The sequence below is a fragment of the Thamnophis sirtalis genome, unplaced genomic scaffold (genome assembly GCF_051295495.1).
Source record: "Thamnophis sirtalis isolate CommonGarterSnake01/CBP01778 unplaced genomic scaffold, rThaSir2_p1.2 scaffold_13, whole genome shotgun sequence".
NCBI classification, from domain to species: Eukaryota; Metazoa; Chordata; class Lepidosauria; order Squamata; family Natricidae; genus Thamnophis; species Thamnophis sirtalis.
In genome coordinates this window covers 217,571-234,831 of record NW_028261393.1, presented here as the reverse complement: position 1 = coordinate 234,831, position 17,261 = coordinate 217,571, and the positions used below count along the sequence as shown (strand labels likewise).

Here is a 17,261-nt window from a genome sequence, read left to right as displayed (position 1 = left end):
ACGACCCGTCCCCTCGCACATGCGCAGAGGCGGCCCGAGATCCTCCTCCCCCCTCCCCCGAAACCGCCGCTCGGGCAAAGGAGAGTCGAGGCAGGGAAGCCGAGCGAAAGAGCGTTTATTGTGAGCGGAGCTTTGCCGGCCCGGCCCCGGTACAACTTGAGGCTCTCATCATCCCGATGTACACCGACTCCAATTGACAAGCCCGCTTTCGAACACCGAAGCCCCGATAGCCGCCTCCGACTAACCCCGCCTGCAACCTGGTGCCTGCGGGCGGCTCACGAGGGAGGGGGAGGGCAGCGCTGCTCCCCCTTAACACCCCCCTTCGGCCCCGCTGGCTCTGGGGGATGTGCGGGGGGAGGCAGAAGCCCCCTCCCCCAGCAGGAGGCAGAAGACACTGCGTGCCCAGATCCCCCCCCCCTCCAAGACCTTGTGGGGGGCAGACGACTTCTGGGGTCTTCTGTAAAGGAGATTGTAAGAGCCAGAACTGGGGCTCTCATCAGTGCCAGCTGCCCTTTCCTGGCAGACCTCCCTCTCCCAGCCCTTTCCTAAGGCCAAGACCAAAGCTGTGCTTGCCCTGCCTCAAATCCTGCCAGCTGGGGGGGGTGGAGGGGAAGGGCCCGAGCCAGGGGAGGGTGTGTGCCTGCTGTAATCCAGGATTCCTCCCTCCCAAGACTGAAGGACAGCAGGAGCCACAAGTGGGGGAGAAATATTCTCACTGAGCCAGAGATGCCAGCTGCCTTCAGCATGGCAGGTGTGAGGGAAGAGCCTCCAGGTATCGCATGTGTGTGCTGTAAAAAAATGGGTCTGCTTTTGTTTGCTCAAAGAAAGTCTTAAGAGGTGATGGGGGTGCAGCCCCAATCCAAGAACAGCTTCGTTCAGGAGTGCAGCAAAAGAAATGGGGCTGGGTCAGTCAGGAATCCTGACACAGAAGGAAGGAGGGCGTTTCTCAACCCGAAACCCTTAAGAGAAGAACAGGAGAGGAGAGGAGCCCAGGACGCTGCCAGGCCAGCCTTGCCAATTGCACAGCTCCAGCATCCGCTAAGAGAGGCCGGCTGCCCTTCCTGGAATGCGGCTGTTCCAGGACCGGCAGATGAAAGCTCAGGACAGAGAGAGAGAAGGGGAAAGGAGGAAGGGGCCGCCTGTCTCTCTTATGGACACTACTTCCTAGGAAAGAGCAAAGACCTGCAGAGAGAAAACAAAAGCCGCGTTCAGAACTCCTGGCTTTCTCCCCAGGGCCTTCCAAGTGCTCGCACCCTGCCAGGACTGGGCTTTCGGCTGCCTCAACCAGTGCGTGGCCCTAGGCCACTCTGGACGCAGTGCTGGGAGAACCAACCAAGAGCTTCACAGAAGCATCGGCTCCGGAATGCGGCCCCCCGCTCACATCACCAAGGGAGCTGACAAAGGGAGAGATGAACACACACACTCGCTCGCCCTCTCCTCGTCTGGAAGTCCCCTCCACGCGGGGTCCCAGGCTCACACAGTCTTCCTGCCCAGCCTCTTAAAGACACTGACGGTGCCCGTGTGGTCCATCTGAGCACTGGGAGGCTCCGCAGGACTGGAGCTGCTTACCTTGGAGCTCCCTAAAGTCCTGTTTATGGTGACTCGGAAGGAAGAGTCCGGCCTGCTCCTGGAGCTGGTCACACTGCTGTCCTGGGCCTCGAGGAGTTTCAGCGAGCGCTTGCCCAGTCTCTTGCTCACACTGCCTTGGGCAGGAGGAGGCGAGCCCTGCATCTCTTCCTTGGCCGGAGTGGCGGCAGCCACACTCTTGCTCCCCCGCCGCTGGATGGCGATGGTGACGGCATCAGCCGCCCCCTGCCTGGGCTCAGAGCTGGTAGCTTTAGCCTTGACGGCGACGCCAACTTTGCAGATCTCCTTGGGCTGGGAGGGTCTCTTCAGCACCCCTGCATACTGCAGCACAGAGCTGTCGTCATCACTGTCAGCTGCTTTGTCCTCCTGCATGTCGCCCAGGCGGCTGAAGACTCCTGTGGGCTGTGGGGAGACAGAGCAGCAGAGCTCAGTGACTGGGCCTTTCTGGGTCCCTCCGCTCTGGAGAGGAAGCAAGCATCACTCCGGCAGGCCAAGGATCCTTGCTCTCAGGCAAAGAATCGGGAGGCCTCTGGCCTAGCTGCTTAAAGCCATTGGTTCACATGCCCAAAAGGGGAGAGGAAGACCATTTGGAGGGTTCACAGGTACCCCCATCAAGCAATTAGAATTGGCAATCAAAATTATGGATGTAAGGAAATAAGGATTGTTACAAATGAAATAATATTAATGGTAATCTGAATGTATAATGCTCAATGACAGCGAAACATTTAGCTATGTTTAATGTAAACCAGTGATGTTAATCCTAAATTTAAGAATTGATGCACAAAAACTTGTAACCAAACGACATGCTTGATGAAATGGAGGAAAGTTGTTCTTTTTTCCCTCTCTTGCTTTGTTTTGTATGTGTTGTTTTGTTTAAAAAGAATAAATATATATATATATTTTAAAAAGAATTGGCAATCAAGATACTGAAGTGGTGGAAAGCTTTGGCCTTTTAGGATCAGCCAACATGAAAGACACAAGCGGTCAGGAACAGCATTCAGCACAGCAGACACCAAGGCTTGGGGAAGATACCACGAACGCAGCCTGTGTGGCTTTAAAGGCTGGAACTTTGCAAGCCACAGTACAGCGTTCTCTGACACACTGTGAAAGCGAAAACCGGACTTTGAGGAAGCGAGAGAGAAAGGGCACAGACACTTTTGAACTTTGATGCTGGAGAAGACTCCTGAGGATGTCACGGACATCCAAGAAAACAAATTGATGGCTGATCAGATCCAGAATTCACTAAAGAACAAATGACCAAACTTTTTAAGCATGCTACTTTGGAGAGACCCGGCTCTCTGGGAAAAGATCTGATGCTGGGAAAGGTGGAAGGAAAGAGCAAAAGGCAACGACCAGCAGCCAGGTGGGGGGACAACAGTAATGGGCAACCCTTGGAAGAGCTCAAGTTCCAGGACAGGGACAGACAATCATGGAGAAAATCTAAGTGGGTGACAATGATTTGATGGCAATCACCATTATCACAGATAAGCCAGAGAGATTAATGAAGTCACATCAAAAAATTTCAGGCAATCTCAAGATCTCAACATACGCAGTAGAGCGTTCTTGCACTAGGAAATCTGTCTCACCTGTATCTACATAACCAACCAGTCTTCCTTTCCCACCACACCTGTTTAAATCTTATCTCACTTTAGTCCCTCATACATCTGAAGTGAGCTGCAGCTCACAAAAACTTGATCCTTTTAATAACATCTGTTAGATGGAAAAGACATTATCAGACTTTCGATTTTTGCCACCAAACTCATGTGCTCTACTCCTCAAGGTAGAGAATCTCTCCAGGCCTCTCCTCCTGAAATGAATTTATATCCGTGTGAGTGTAAGGGGGCAGCTGACAAGGCACGGTTGTCTTCCTGGCACGAGCGACTGCTGCAGCCTCCAACCAAAAATAGTTCATGACAAGAGCCCTCCACCATTTATAGCTTGTTCCTCCACAGAAAGAAAGGAGGCCCTTCAAAGAGAAGAACCAACCAGAGAAGTCCAGTGCTGCTGGGTCAGAAACAAGATCCTCAGGCAAAGGGTCCTCCCCCTGAAGGAACCTGCTATGGCTGCATTCTTCAGGGAGGGGCATGCTAGGACAGGCCCCATCCACGCATGGTCAGGGAGCCCAGCACATTAGAACAGCCACCTCCCTCCCAGGGCACCTGGGTCAGCACCCGATATGTTGGGGACCACCGAGTCAGCGGAAAACACACCAGAAAGGAAAGTAGAGAAACTGCCGCCAACCGCAAAGAAGACACACACACACACACACACACCCTCACCTTGTTTCCTATGGCTGTGTCTCCACCGGTCTCCGCACCAAGCCGGTCAAACACAGACGTTCTTTGCAAACCTGACAGAGAACACAAACACGGATGCGTACAACATTTGCACTACCAAACGACTAGAAAATGGAAGGCTTTTCTCAAGAAAAGAATCGAGCTGCAGATTTATTTTTTATTCCCCTGCCTCCGTGCTGCTCCGGAGGAGGCCCTTGAGTTTCCCTTCAGGAAAATGGGGGAAGGAGATGTCACGTCTCTCTACAGAATGGAGACAAGGAGCAGAAGCTCCTCTCGAGGGAACCCGGCCTAGTGTTGCAAACAAGACCAGAAAAAGCTCAGTGACCAAAAAACCTCCTATTATTAAATAAAGAGAGATTTGGTTTGAACAAATGCTCTTAATTGGCCATTATTGCTTAATGCCCTCTTTGTCCTGATCAAAATTTTGTTTTTTTAAGAGCTCAATCTACCTATCCTTACCCCCACTTTCAAGTTTCCCACAATCTCCTTCCTTTGGGGAAGCAGCACCCCCCCCCCCCAAGATAGCTACAGTACCTTTGGCTGCCTGCTGCTGCTCCAGGATCTTCTTAGTCCTGGGAGTGGTTCCTTTGGGCATGTGGACAATGTATTTCCCTTCCATCTCTGCTGTGACGCGGCGCCGCTTCACTGGGACGGTGGGATTCTCAGCCCGAGGAGTGCCAACAGCTGCCATAGCAAGAAGACATAAGCAAGCAGATGCATTTCAGTGGATGGCCTTGTGCTGCCGGCAAATGCCTCAAGAAACACTTTCCACCGCTTCTGCTCTGGGGCCCAAACAAGCCCAGCCATTGGGATGTGAAAAGAGAAATTGCTGATTCTGGAGTGGCCTCTTCATTTTTGGCTCCAGGTCCTCCAGTTGAGCAGCTCAATTCTACCTTTGTGGAAGCAAGAGAAGCCTAGACCTGAATACTCTAACTGTAAAAGGAGAACACCCAATCACGGCACGGGGGAATAATAATGTATTATACAAAAATAATATTTAACTTTTGTTGACTTCCATAAAGATTGCAAGTGTTTTTAGCCTATGCGCTTCCTTCCTTACACTCTCCCAGCAGGTAAAAACAAGAAAATATCTCCAACCACCACTGATTTATGAAGGACAGCTGATCCTTGTAGCACTGAGAGCATGAAGCCCTCTCCCCTTTCCCGTCCCAGCAGGCTTGGATCCCACCACCATTCCTAAAAGTTCCTGGCACCCTCATTCAAGTGCCCTGAAGACAGGATGGATGCCTCACAGGGAGCTGCCCAATAACACCCTAGTGACCAGCCGCTTCGTCTTGCAAATGGAAGGCTGAGACTAAGAAAAGCAGAGCTTCTCCTCCAGTGCAGCATTCCCAGTGCATTTCCTATCCCACTCCTCGGAAATGGGATTGAGCACAACAAAAGCAACAGACTCTGCCTGTAACAGGAGTTTTCTAGGGGCAGCGATGCCGCTTACCAAAGAAGTTGTCAGCAGAGAAATACATTCAGCCATGGATTTTTAAAATTACCTGCTTTGGGGCTTTTTCCTGCCATTTTGTTGGATACGGTGATGGAGATTTTGGAGGCATTGCTGTCAGGCCTCCGAACAGGAGTGGAAGGTGGAGAGTCTCGGCTCAAACTGTTGGCAATCATCCTGGTGGCAGCTGCAGAAATCGGTGAGATCACAACTGTAAAGAACAGCCACCATGGACTCTGCTGGGACTCTGCGATCAGCAACACAGGCAACCTGTACTCACCAGTATTAGCATTCCTGCGGAGTTCAGATTGCAAAGCAGTTTGGCTGGAGGCCACTGACTCTGTTGCAGCTTTGCACATTTCCTAGAGGAGAAAATGCCCACAATAATAAAGTGACCATAAGCAGCCGGTCAGGAGACTGGACTCATCTTCCCTAAATGCAGCAAAATGGCCACAAAACCAGAAGAAATGCATCAAGCCCCCAGGTTAAAATGTTGCATTCTGCAGAAAAGGCAGCTTGAGGAACAGCAGAGCCTCGGATGCAAAAATGGCCAGGAGTTCCTGAAGCATCTGAATTTCAGCCTTTCAGAATTTCTTTGCTCTGGAGCTGGAAGACTAACTTCAGAAACTTTCCGTGTGCACCGTTCAAAGCAGTCTCCTTGCACTGGGCCAAAGATTATTTGGCATCCCCAGGTAACAATCTTTTTTTCTTTTTACGATCCTGTAACCCCTTAATTTTGAGTAGAGATGGGGTGGCTGAATAAAGCTGAGCCTTTACTGGCCAGGTGTCCTTCCTGATGCCTACATGGATATCTTCTCCACCACCCCCCCTCCCCAGAAATACCTGCTGCTACCTAGGACTCTCAACCTTCTGAATGGGAGGGGAACATCTTCGCCACCATGCCATGCCCCAAAGTACAAAATCCAGAATTATGAAGACATCCCAAAAGCCCTACATTGATTGGTCTCAGCACCAGAAAGATCATCCTGAAGACAATGATTCAATAAATGTCCGAGGCCTCAATGTATGAAGCAAGGATGAGCAACAGTTCCATAGAACTTACCTGCCGATATACCACTTTAGCATGCTTCAGAATGGCAATAATATCGCCAACTATCGTGATACCCAGCTCATTCATGATCTCCTTATTGAGGTCCATCAGCATATTCTTCTGGATCCTGCAAGGACACAGATAGCAGCGGTCAACTCTTTAAACCACAATTCCCACAAATCCTTGTTTTGACTCTACAAGGAGAAATTCTTTAAATGAAGTGCCAGATGGCTCCATCTAGAAGATATAAAGCCACTTGAAGCTTGTCTTGGAGGCATGAACATCATGGATATTTTGTCATGCTTGATAAACATGTAAAAATGTTTAAAAATGAATTAAAATACACACTTTAATATAGACAATGTTAAAAAGGAAGACGATTTGTTAAGAAATATGAAAAATAAAACCAAAGATCCATATTCAATTGAAGCCAGAACTTTTCCTTTAAGACGAAATGGATGTTAGAAAAGTCACATGGTTATTTAAATATTCAACAGTTCTCATTATGGAGAAATTGACAACATTTTGGCAAAATGGATAAACTGGTTTCTTTTATCAGAAAAAAGATATTGCCTAAATTTATTAGTGACCAGAAGCTTTTTATGAACCATTTTTGGGGGGGTGGGGTGGATAAAAATGAACTTTTGATTTACAGCTTTGATTCGACAGGGTAAACTATAAAAGGAATTTATTGAAAAAAGAAAGAGAAACGGTGCACTGAAGGAGAAAAGATAAAATAGCTTCGTGCTTATAACTGCCCTGAAGAACACTGGAAGGGACCCTTTCCTCTCCCTCGCTTTCTTCAGCTTTTCACTTTCCCTTTGATTCCTTACTTTACTTTAGTTCTCCTTTAGTTTAATTCTCCGCTGCTTTAAGGTTCCGATCCCGGCAGGGCCAGGGGGAGGACCCGGCGTGCGCGGGGGAGCCACTCGCCTGTTATCCACGAACGTCACGGCGTAGTTGACCGCGGGGCCCGGGGGGATCCCGGCTTCCTTGAAGAACTGGATCCACTCCGAGGTGGCTGCGGGACCAACAGCGGCGTTAACCGGGCGGGGGGCCGGGAGGGCCGCAGCGACCCCCCCCCACAGGTAGGGGAGGGGGCCCCCCGCGCCCACTCACCCATCGTCACCGACGTCATGGCGCTGCTCTCGGCGGGGCGGCCGGAACGCCTGCGGAGAGCGACGCCGCCTGAAGCCGCCGCCGCGGCCGCCCCACAGCCGTCCAGGCCCGGCCCTGACCTCGCCGCGCGGCTCCCGGGGCTCATCGCCCGCCCACCCCCGCTCGCCCCGCCCCCCACAGGCCGCACCGGAAGGCGGCGCGGCGTCACTTCCGGCGGCCGCCCGGCGCTCCGAGCCCCCCTCCCCGCGCGGTGCGTCGCCTTCGCCACGAAGAGAGCAAAAGAGAGACGAGACGAGACGGAGAGAGGCTGGAAAGGAGCCTTTAATCGCCCGAATCCGGGCCTAGACGGGGGGGGAGGGGATCCAGGAGGAAGTGTCGTGGCCCCCCCCGCCCCAAGTCTGGCCACGCCCCTCCCCTCCCCCAAAGCAGCTGAACCAGCGGAACCCGCCCCCTCCCCACCTCTAAGCCCCGCCCTCCCCCTGCCCAGCGCCGTGGTTGGGGGGCGCTGGGGGCGAAGGCTGCTTCCCTCGGGCCGCCAGGCGGGGCTCTAGCGGGCGCTGCAGAGGGCCTCCGCCCCCTGGCCCCGGGGGTCCAGCTGGCGGCTGTATCTGGAGTGCCAGTCCCGCTCGAAGACGCGCTGCAGCTGCTCCCGGAGGGTGGTCTGGTCCCCGCCCGGCCTCTGAGCCACCACCAGGGCAGAGCCCGCCGTATGCAGGAAGTAGTCCCCGGACCAGTTGGAGGTTCCTGCGGGGAGGGGGAGGGGAGATTACCAGGGAACAGCCCCCCCCCCCAATAAAGACACAAGCCCTCCGAGGTGGGACCAGCAGCCCTTTCTCTTTGCAGCCTACCTCCCCCACCCCCCCACCCCCGCCCCAAAGAGAAGCTCCTTTTCTTGCCAGGCTGCCACCGCTTCCACCCCCCCCCCACTCCCCCCAGGTCTTCCCAGCCTGCGCTGACCCCTCCCTACTCACCAATGTACGCCACCTTGTCTGTAACCATGAACTTGCTGTGGTTCACTCTGGCGTAGGGGACCTTGGCCTGTGTCTCATTTGCAGGCACCACAAAGAGCCGCTGGGGAGGCAAGTGGGAGGAGGGGCACTTGCAGATAGATGGGCGAGGAGGGAGGGGCCTTGTGGGACGGGTGGAGGGACACCCCCCCCCCACACGCCTGGCTCCTGGCTCAGCCCCAGAGCAACTCCCAGAGACTGGAAGGAGCAGGCGGACCCCTCATTTCGGGAAGGACGCCATCGGGGCCCCTTACCACTTCCAGGCTGTAGTGGGTGCGGTTGTCCTGCAGGGCCGCCAAGGAGCGCAGGAAGGGGAACATGTTTGGCTTGGAGTGTCCCCAGCAGCCGACCAGGAGGCGGAGGGGGATTCTCTTCTCGTAGACCACTTTCCGGAAGTGGTCATCGATGGCCGGCCAGAACCTGAGGAGGACGACGGCAGGGTCAGAAGGACAGAAGTGACCAACTTCTGCTGGGAGGGAGGGCCCCTCCTCCTCAGGTGCTTGGGGTGATGTCTCCCCACTGCTGCTTCCTCCGATTTACCTCCTGGGGTGGGAGAACTCCATGGTGGGCAAGTAACTCATCACAGCCACGTAGACAAACTCCTGGGCCCCGTCGATGATGCTCAGCAGGGACTGGAGATCCTCCGTCCTCCCGGAGGCACACAAGGCTGGGGGAGCACTCTGGGCAGCACAAAAGAGCCCCCACCCCAACATCACGATCCTCTTAGCAAAGCAGGCAGAGTCTCTCCTGGAAGGCAGCAGGCATCCCGCCCCTCCCAGCCCCTCTCCAAGGGCCAAGTCTGGCTGGGAGCCTGGTCTGCCCGGGGACTGGGGAAAGAGGCCCTCTCATCTGGCCAAAGGGGTGGGGGGGGGCGTGTTGGGTTTTTCCCAGGGTGGGAGCAATCCAGCTGCATCTCCTGCCTCTGCTTGGGCATGGGGAGGGCTGGGGGGAACCCCAATGCATCGGAAGGGCCGGCTGTTCTTCCTGCTGAAGCCTCTTAGCAGAAACCACCCTTTTTGCCCGTTGGGGAAGGTGGTTGACCGGAGGGTCCCGCACACCGAGGGTGACCGGAGGGTCCCGCACGCAACCTGGCAGCTGCTTGGAACAAAGCACTTTACCATCTCCACACACGGGTCCTTACCGAGAAGTAGACGGCAGCCTCTGTGCCGTTCAGCCGCAGCTCCAGGGGCGTCTCCTTGTTGTAGGTGGTGGAGTAATTGGCCGGCCAGGGGGATGGGATGGTGGCATTCGGCAGCCCGAGGCTCCAGTACGCCTCAAACATCTTCCCCAGGTCCTGGGCCAGACAGCTGCAGTTGTAGACGGCTGCCCCGAGCTCCTTCACCTGGCGTCAGAGAGGAGAATTGGCTGCTCTCCTGCCCCCCCCCCCCATGGGACACAAGGAGCTGCAGCCCGTAATTCAAAAGGTGCACCCAGCGATGTTCTTCCAAAGGGGGACTCAAAACCCCAAGAGGCCACCTTGGCTTCCAGCATTCCAAGCCATAAAGCAACGACTTTGTTGGGGCAGCTGGTTGGTTTAGCCTGACGGTGCCAGGCAGCCTGCCTTCTTTAGAAAGCCTCCGCTGAGGGACGGAGGATGCCCACGGAGCGTCCCTAGAGGAGACGCCTAAAACCCTCACTGGGAGCCCCAAGGTTTGAGCGAGGGAAGGCCAGGCAGGCTGGGCAAGAGGGCATTACCTGGGTAAGGGCACGCCAGTCCATATTTGCACTGCCAAGATAAATGTGTAGCTGGTCCACAATCCAGAATTTGGCGTGCAGGACTCCCCGGGTCAGCCTGGGTAAGTCCACCTGGCGAATCTGGGCCCCTGGGTGTTGAGAAGCAAAGGCCACGGTTGCTCTGGGCTCCTTTGGGCCACGGGCCCGGCATCTTCTCTGCCCTAGTTAGGGGCCAGGCAGACCCAGCTCCCCTCTAACTGACTTGAGCCTGCTGTGGCGAAAACTCACCGCTCTTCTCCAGGAGCTGAAGGTCGGTACTGGGCATCCGGGCAGAAGGCGGGTTGACTGCTATCCGCAGTGCAATCCCTCGACTGGTAGCATGCAGCAGTTCATCCAGTATTTCCTGCCCCTGGTGGGAGAGCAAAAGGAGGCAGCAGAGAGCTGACCGGGATGGGGTGAGCAGGAAGGAAGCCCTCTTCCTTCCCAGGAGGCCGTCTCGCCGAGGGGGACATGTGATACCCCACATGCTGCCCAACCAGCCCTGGCTCGATCCCTGATGGACCCTCGGACAAAGCCTGGGCCATTGGAGCAGAGCCCCCTCGCTGTTTGATGCTGGCCTTGCTTTCTCCCCTGAGAGCCGCACACGGCTGTTCTCTCCATTCCTTGGACAGCCGTCAAAGGAGGCTCTTTGCTCTCCCCCCGTAACCAAAGCCTGAACCAATGGATGTTCCACTGCCCTCAAAGGGAGCTTTGACGGACGGCAAAGCCGCGCGTGGCTCCACGCCTGTGCAATTAGCTGCCTGTTTCATGTGGGTTTGGCCAGATCCATGTGCTAATCAGCATCTGCCTCTTGGCCTTGTCCGCCCCAGAGCCCCCCCACCCCACCCCGGTCTTAGCAGCCAATGCATGCCGCACACCTAAGAAAACTCTGGAGGTTGGAAGGTGGCTGAAAACCGGGACTCTATAGATCTCTGAAGAAGGGGCCACTCTAAGCCCAACGCCAGGGAGTGGTAGATCACGGAGGCTGGGAGGGGGCCTTTGGAGTCTTCTAGTCAGCCAGCTGCCCGGGGCAGGGACCTTAGACAGGGACCTAGGCCATTGCTTGAAAACCCTCATGACTCCAGGAAGCTGGCTAACCCCCACTGTGATAGTTCTCACAGCCAGGAAATTCTCCTTAATCCAAGCCTGGATCTCCCTCTGTAAAGCCTCCATGCGTTGGTCCCTGCCCTGCCCTCGTGAACTCTGGATGAAGCTAAGGGCCCATTTCTGCCCCAGATCACCTGCTGGGCCGCGGGATTCAGGACCTGCCCTTGGGCTCGATCCCTCCTCCATGCGTGACCCTCGCCTTCCATGGAGACGAGCCTGGGACTTCCACGCTCCTCCCCTCACCTGGCTGGCTGAAGGATCCTGGGTGTGGGTGTCCTGGTTGCTGAGAGTCCAGTAGAAAGAGGCAATGTCCACCGAGCGCCTGGCGTTTCTCAGAAGGCTTTGCCAAGTCTCAAAGGTGGAAGGGCCGGCTGTGCTGTTGTCATCGTACGTCACTCCCTCAGGGATGCTCTCCACCAGCACACTCCTGGGGGAACAATCGGGCGTTTCCCTCTCCCACAAGGGTCTCACATCACATGGCAGATTCACTGAGCCGGGAAGCCCCGTGACACCTACGGTGCCCCAGGAAAGCATTCGGGGATTTTACTCCTTAGCCAGCAGCAGCAGCAGAGTCTCCCAGCCTTCTCTCTGGGCACTGCCCTACTCTACTGCGTGAGGGGGTGCTATGGGGCTAGTGGGCTTTTGGCCTGCAAGCAGGGGGTGCAGGCGCTGCTATACACCCCCTGTGTTTTTCCAGGAGGATCCTAGTGAGGCAAGGCGGTTCTGGCAGAATCCCCACTCCTCTCCCAGGCCCCTTGCCCGGCCTTTCATGCGACCGGACCCCCTTTTTCCTGGAAGGACCACCCGCGTCTGCAAGTGGACAAAGGCCCAACAGAACCGAAGGCTCTTCTTCGCAGCTGAGCAAAACCACAACCTTTCCTGCTGGAGAAAGGACATTTGCAGCAGGCCACGGCGTGACGTCCCTCTGCCTGAAGCCAGAGTTCAAGAAAGTCACAAGCAGAATCCATACCTGCAGGAGTCGCTGCACCTGTGATCCACGTGTGGGGCCGATGCCACGTGTCCTAATGCGGCCAAACCGTGCAGGGGAAAGAAGAAGGAGTGGACCACCAGGGTCACCACTAGCACAGTGGACAAGACGGCCGTCACTAGCAAGCACTGGAAGTCCCAGGGCAGGAGGGAGGCGGATCGCCTGGGCGGCTCTGCAGGACGCAGCCCGGAGACAGGGCTGTGGCAGGGCCTCCCCAGTGCAGAGCCATGGAACTGCGGAGAAAGAGGGGAGCTCAGCATCACATGAGCCACAAATACCCATGTCCACAATCTGGGAGGAGGGGGGGGGTAGTGGCCTGGCGGGCTCTCGCTGCTTCGCTTTCATTGCTGGGGAACTCTTGAGGACAAGCAGAGCCGTCCGATGCCTGCTGACCAGCCCAGCAATGTCTGGAAGCAGCCCAACCGCTGCTCAGCCCCCCCCCCCCCGACTCTGGGGAGGGAAACCCAGCTTGCAGGCCGCCCAAACAGGTTGCTGGTGCCCTTGCTCAGGACCAATAGCCAGTGGAGAAGGGAGCAGGTGAAGCGAGCAAGGAAGATGGAGAGACGAGCTGATCTTTCCCAGGCAAAAGGGGCCGAAGCATTTGAAAGCCCAGAACGAGAGGGGGGGGGGGGAGAGGACTTGTGGGAGGAGCTCAAACCCTTCAAAGGAAGGGGGCTCAGCACAAGCAGACTGGCAGGATCCTAGCTGCCCTCAAGCAAAATGGTTTTAGCCTTCCTTCCTGGGAGCTCCTGGGGTGGCCTGACTGCAGGACTGGCTGGGCTTAATGCCTCTCTTTCTTTGGGCCTCCCATTTGAAAGCCAGAAGAGAGATGCCACCGCAGGTGTAAGACCCACCTGGTGCAGAGTCTGGCCCAGCTGCTCGGCCAGGGGCAGCAGCTCCCGAGGGCTCTCCGGCGCCTTCAGCTGTGAGGAAGGAGCACAAAAAGATTTCCCACCCTCAGGAAGAAGCCACAGGGCAGGAACAGAGCCACTCCCAGCTCCCGGCACGGAGACGGGCCGGCCGGAACCCCCCAGGAAAGCTCTGAAGATCCCTCGGCTTTCATCAAGCAAAGAGAAGCTCTGCAGGCTCAGCAGCCGCATTTGCTCGGGGAAGGGGCTGCATGGACTTTGCCCCCCCCCCCTGCAGATTAGCAGTGGGGCCCCTTGGGCATCGTCAACCTGCAGGCAAGGGAATCCAACCCAGCACAACCGCATCCCTGGTGTGGCCGAGAGATTTCACCTTCTGGTACGCGGGGGCCGGGGGCTTCATCTGCTCAGATCCTCCCGAGTGGGAAAGAGCCTCCAGGAACCTGCAGGGGCAGATGAGGAAAGAGGCACCGCTGGTATTGGAGAAAATGATACGTCAACATGTAGATTTAAAACCGGAACTCTTTCTATTGGGAATAACTCCAGAAAGAGACAACAAGGGACACTTGAAATATCTGATCGTGAACATTTTAACAGCTGCTAGGATTGTATCTGCCAAAAATTGGAAAAACGAGAAAGTGCCATCTCAGGAGGAAACTATCCGGAAAACAATGGAATGTGCCGAAATGAGTAAGCTTACATTTGAAATTAGAGAACAAGAGGATGAGCAATATTATAAAGTGTGGGATTTGTTTTACCAATGGCTAGATAAAAAAAACCTGGGAATGAAACTGTTTACTTATATTGTAATAACTTCTTACTTTTTGTCTTTTTTATTTTTCCTGTTATAATAGAGAGTACTACTTATATGATATATAAAGGACAATAATGTTTTTTTTTTAATGTATAAGAGTGGGATAATTTGAATACTTTGGTATAATTGTATGTAGCGACCATTTCACATTAGAAAGACCTTTGTATATTAAACAGATTAATGATGATGTAAGGAATAACTGATATGTACATGAATTGAAATACTTAACTACTATATGGACGAATAATTAATAATGGGAAACCACTCTTGGAAGTCTGGACGATTGGAGACATTATGGTCAATTGAAAATATGAATGCTTTATTATAAACCAATGGGAATTCTTTGTCCCAATCTTCGCTTTTTCTCTTTAGAGATAGGTGATACTATAATAGTTTAAAGACTTTTTGTTATTTGATAGATAATTATGAATTTAAGGAAATAAGGATTGTTACAAATGAAATAATATTAATGGTAATCTGAATGTATAATGCTCAATGACAGCGAAACATTTAGCTATGTTAAATCTGAACCAGTGATGTTAATCCTAAATTTAAGAATTGATGCACAAAATCCTGTAACCAAACGACATGCTTGATGAAATGGAGGAAAGTTGTTCTTTTTTCCCTCTCTTGCTTTGTTTTGTATGTGTTGTTTTGTGTGTGTATATATATATATACATATACATTTATCAGCATAAATATAACATATATATATATATATATATATATATATATATATATATATATATATATATATATATATATATATATATATATATATATATATATATATATATGTTTTTATTTGTGTTTACAAATATAACAAAGGCAACAGTAAAAATATTGGGTTTCTGTCTGGATGGACTCTTGTGACGAGCCTAATGACAGAGAGTGGAAGTGTGACCTTCCTCCCACACTTGGGCATACCAGGGGTTGTGACTTTAAGTGTGTATATATATATATATAAAATTATATAATATAATATAATTTTATATATTTATGTATATAATTTTATATATAAAATTATAATTTAAAAAGAAAGGGGCACCGCTCAGGGCTCTGTGCCCACCCGGGGTCACAGTGGCCGGGGCCAATTGGAAAGGGTGTCAGGTGGGGGGGGGGACTCCTGCTGCTGGAGGCTTTTCAAAGCCCCTCCCTGAGCACTTTGGTCACAGAAGCCCTTTGGGAAGGGAGGAGGTTGAGCTTTGAATGCGGTGCTACCAAGGAGGGGCAACCGGGCCCGAGAAGACACCCACAGGCCTGGCAAGGCTGGCAGGCTGCTCTGCAGATCGCAGAAACCTGGGCAGGAATCCTGGGGGGCTCCTTCCGAGGTGAGTGTGCGGGGAGGAAGTGGGCCTCTGGGGGGGGCAGAGCAGAGGAAGGCCATTGGATCCTCAGGTTAGCGTAATGTCCAGGGCTGGACTGGGGCTCTGTCCCCACTCAAAAGTGTTGCCCTTCATTATTGCAAAGATCGGACCACCCTTCTGGCCCCAGAGGAGGAGGGGGCACTCAAAGGCTGATGCCCACCATCGCCAGGACAAGCAGATGCCAGGGCCACAATGGCAGCGCACCAGGAAGGCAGCTGCAGCCCCCCTTCTACTCATCGGCACTCCAAAATGCAGTTAATCCCAAGGACGCACCTTTGGTTCAAAGGAGGACTGAATGCCAAGGAGTGGCGGAAGAGGCTGCTTGTGCCAAGCATGTGGCGACGGCAGAAACAAGGGAGGGAAGCAAGGGGCCTCTGCAGACGCCAAGCTAGGCCCCGTCCCTCCTTGGGGGCTTCTTTTGCAGGTGCCAACCGCCCTCAGAGGAAAGGCCCCGTTCTGGGCCAAAGGGAAAGCTGAGGATCCGCCAAGGGCTCCTGGTGATCCCACCTGGCAAAGGCCAAGCAGGCCGCAAAGCTCCTATACTTTTCAGTGCAGGCCCAGGGGGAGACTTTGCGGCCATGAAGGGCAGCTCTTCCCAAGGCTCCCCGAAGCAGCCCTGGAGGGAAGGCGGCGGCGGGGGGGGGGGCGCCGACTCCGCTCCCGCCGGCGACAGCACCAAGCGGCCGCATCCGACGCCGGCCAGAGCTCCCTCCCTTGCAGACGCCGCGCCAGCCCGACTTCCCCGGCCGGTTCCGAGCGTGCCCGCCCTCGCCAAATGGGCCGGAGCCAAGGCAGCCGCGGCAAGAGCGTCCCTCCCACCGCCTCGCCAGGGGGACGGAGAGGCGGCGGGAGCTCCTTGCTCGGCCTGGCTGCCCTCCCGGGGCTCTCCGCGCTCCAGCTCCGGCGGGGAGGCAGACGGGAAAGGCAGGCAGAGCCGGAGCCAAAGCGCCCGCCGGCAGCTGGACGCCGCGCTCCTCCCGCGGGACCCGGCGCTGCCCACGGAGCGGCGGACTCGGGGGCGGCTGCCACGCAACGCGACCCCCGCTTCTGCTCGTCCCCGGGCCCGCCCCGCACCTACCGCCGACAGCTGGGCTTCCCAGGCAGCCTGATGCGCCGGATCGCTCGCTCGCCCCGCCCGGAGCAGCCAAGCCCCGCCCGCCCGCGCCCAGGCTGGTTCCCTCCCTCCGGGAGCCAAGACGGGACGCCCCCGCCCACCCCCCGCCCAGCCGCGCTGGAAGCGGCTCCCAGGAGTCGTCCCGGCGGCGCCTTTCCCGGGTGGGGCGCGGAGGGGAGGCGGCGGGAGAGCCGTTCCGTCCGGCCCGCCTCCACTGCCCCCCCCGCGCCCTGACCCCTCCCGCTCATCGGGAATCCTGGGAGTTGCAGTGCGGCGCCGCGGCCGCCGATACCTGCTTGCCGGCCGCTTCCGCGCCCAGGTTGACGGTCGGCCCTTGTGGCTCGCCCCGGCGGCCGCCTGCCACAACCCGCCGCCCGCGAGGCCGCAAAGAGCCGGAGCGACTCGAGGGGGCAGCGCCGCGCTGCGGCTCTTTGGCTCCTTGCGCTGGGGGCGGTCGGGGAGGGGGGGGCACCGTTCCTGACTTCTTCGGCTATTGGCCCACGGGACGACCGGCCCGCCCTGTGTCCCCGGGCCAGTCCCGAAACGCCCCGCAGCCCTCGAAGGCCGCTCGTAAGAAGGCTGCTTGCCAGCGCTCCGGGTGGGAGGGGGCTGGCCGCAACCTTCGAAAACCTTCCTGCAAAAGCCCCCCCCCCTCCTCCCGCAGGACTCTGGGAGAGGAGGCTCAGGTGGTGCGACCCTCCCCTTCCAGGTGGGCTTTCCCTGCCGCCTTGGGCTCCCTCCCTCCAAGCCCCTGGGTGCAGCCTGGCGTTCCCTG

The 17,261-nt window shown here is 55.4% G+C and overlaps 2 protein-coding genes across 3 annotated transcripts; both read right to left on the bottom strand.

Annotated features, from left to right (window-relative positions):
* Positions 1-105: 105 nt before the first annotated feature.
* Positions 106-7,666, bottom strand: LOC148042855 (uncharacterized protein C19orf47 homolog). Of its 2 annotated transcripts, XM_087727901.1 has the most exons (9): positions 7,511-7,666; positions 7,325-7,412; positions 6,404-6,518; positions 5,621-5,702; positions 5,393-5,527; positions 4,419-4,568; positions 3,867-3,937; positions 1,570-1,989; positions 106-1,182 (listed from the first exon to the last, which is right to left on the bottom strand). In XM_087727901.1, exons 1-9 carry the CDS (start codon positions 7,653-7,655, stop codon positions 1,165-1,167), a joined length of 1,224 nt encoding a protein of 407 aa, XP_087584027.1. In that variant the 5' UTR covers positions 7,656-7,666; the 3' UTR covers positions 106-1,164. The 2 variants fall into 2 exon arrangements, with proteins under 2 accessions (XP_087584027.1, XP_087584026.1); XM_087727900.1 differs by having other exon boundaries at positions 106-1,989.
* A 145-nt stretch (positions 7,667-7,811) lies between these two features.
* Positions 7,812-16,519, bottom strand: LOC148042854 (5'-3' exonuclease PLD3-like). Its single transcript, XM_087727898.1, has 12 exons — positions 16,451-16,519; positions 13,565-13,634; positions 13,180-13,248; positions 12,308-12,558; positions 11,581-11,764; positions 10,480-10,600; positions 10,213-10,340; positions 9,659-9,859; positions 9,058-9,197; positions 8,772-8,937; positions 8,482-8,581; positions 7,812-8,254 (listed from the first exon to the last, which is right to left on the bottom strand). Exons 2-12 carry the CDS (start codon positions 13,592-13,594, stop codon positions 8,058-8,060), a joined length of 1,587 nt encoding a protein of 528 aa, XP_087584024.1. The 5' UTR covers positions 13,595-13,634; positions 16,451-16,519; the 3' UTR covers positions 7,812-8,057.
* Between the last annotated feature and the right edge of the window lie 742 nt (positions 16,520-17,261).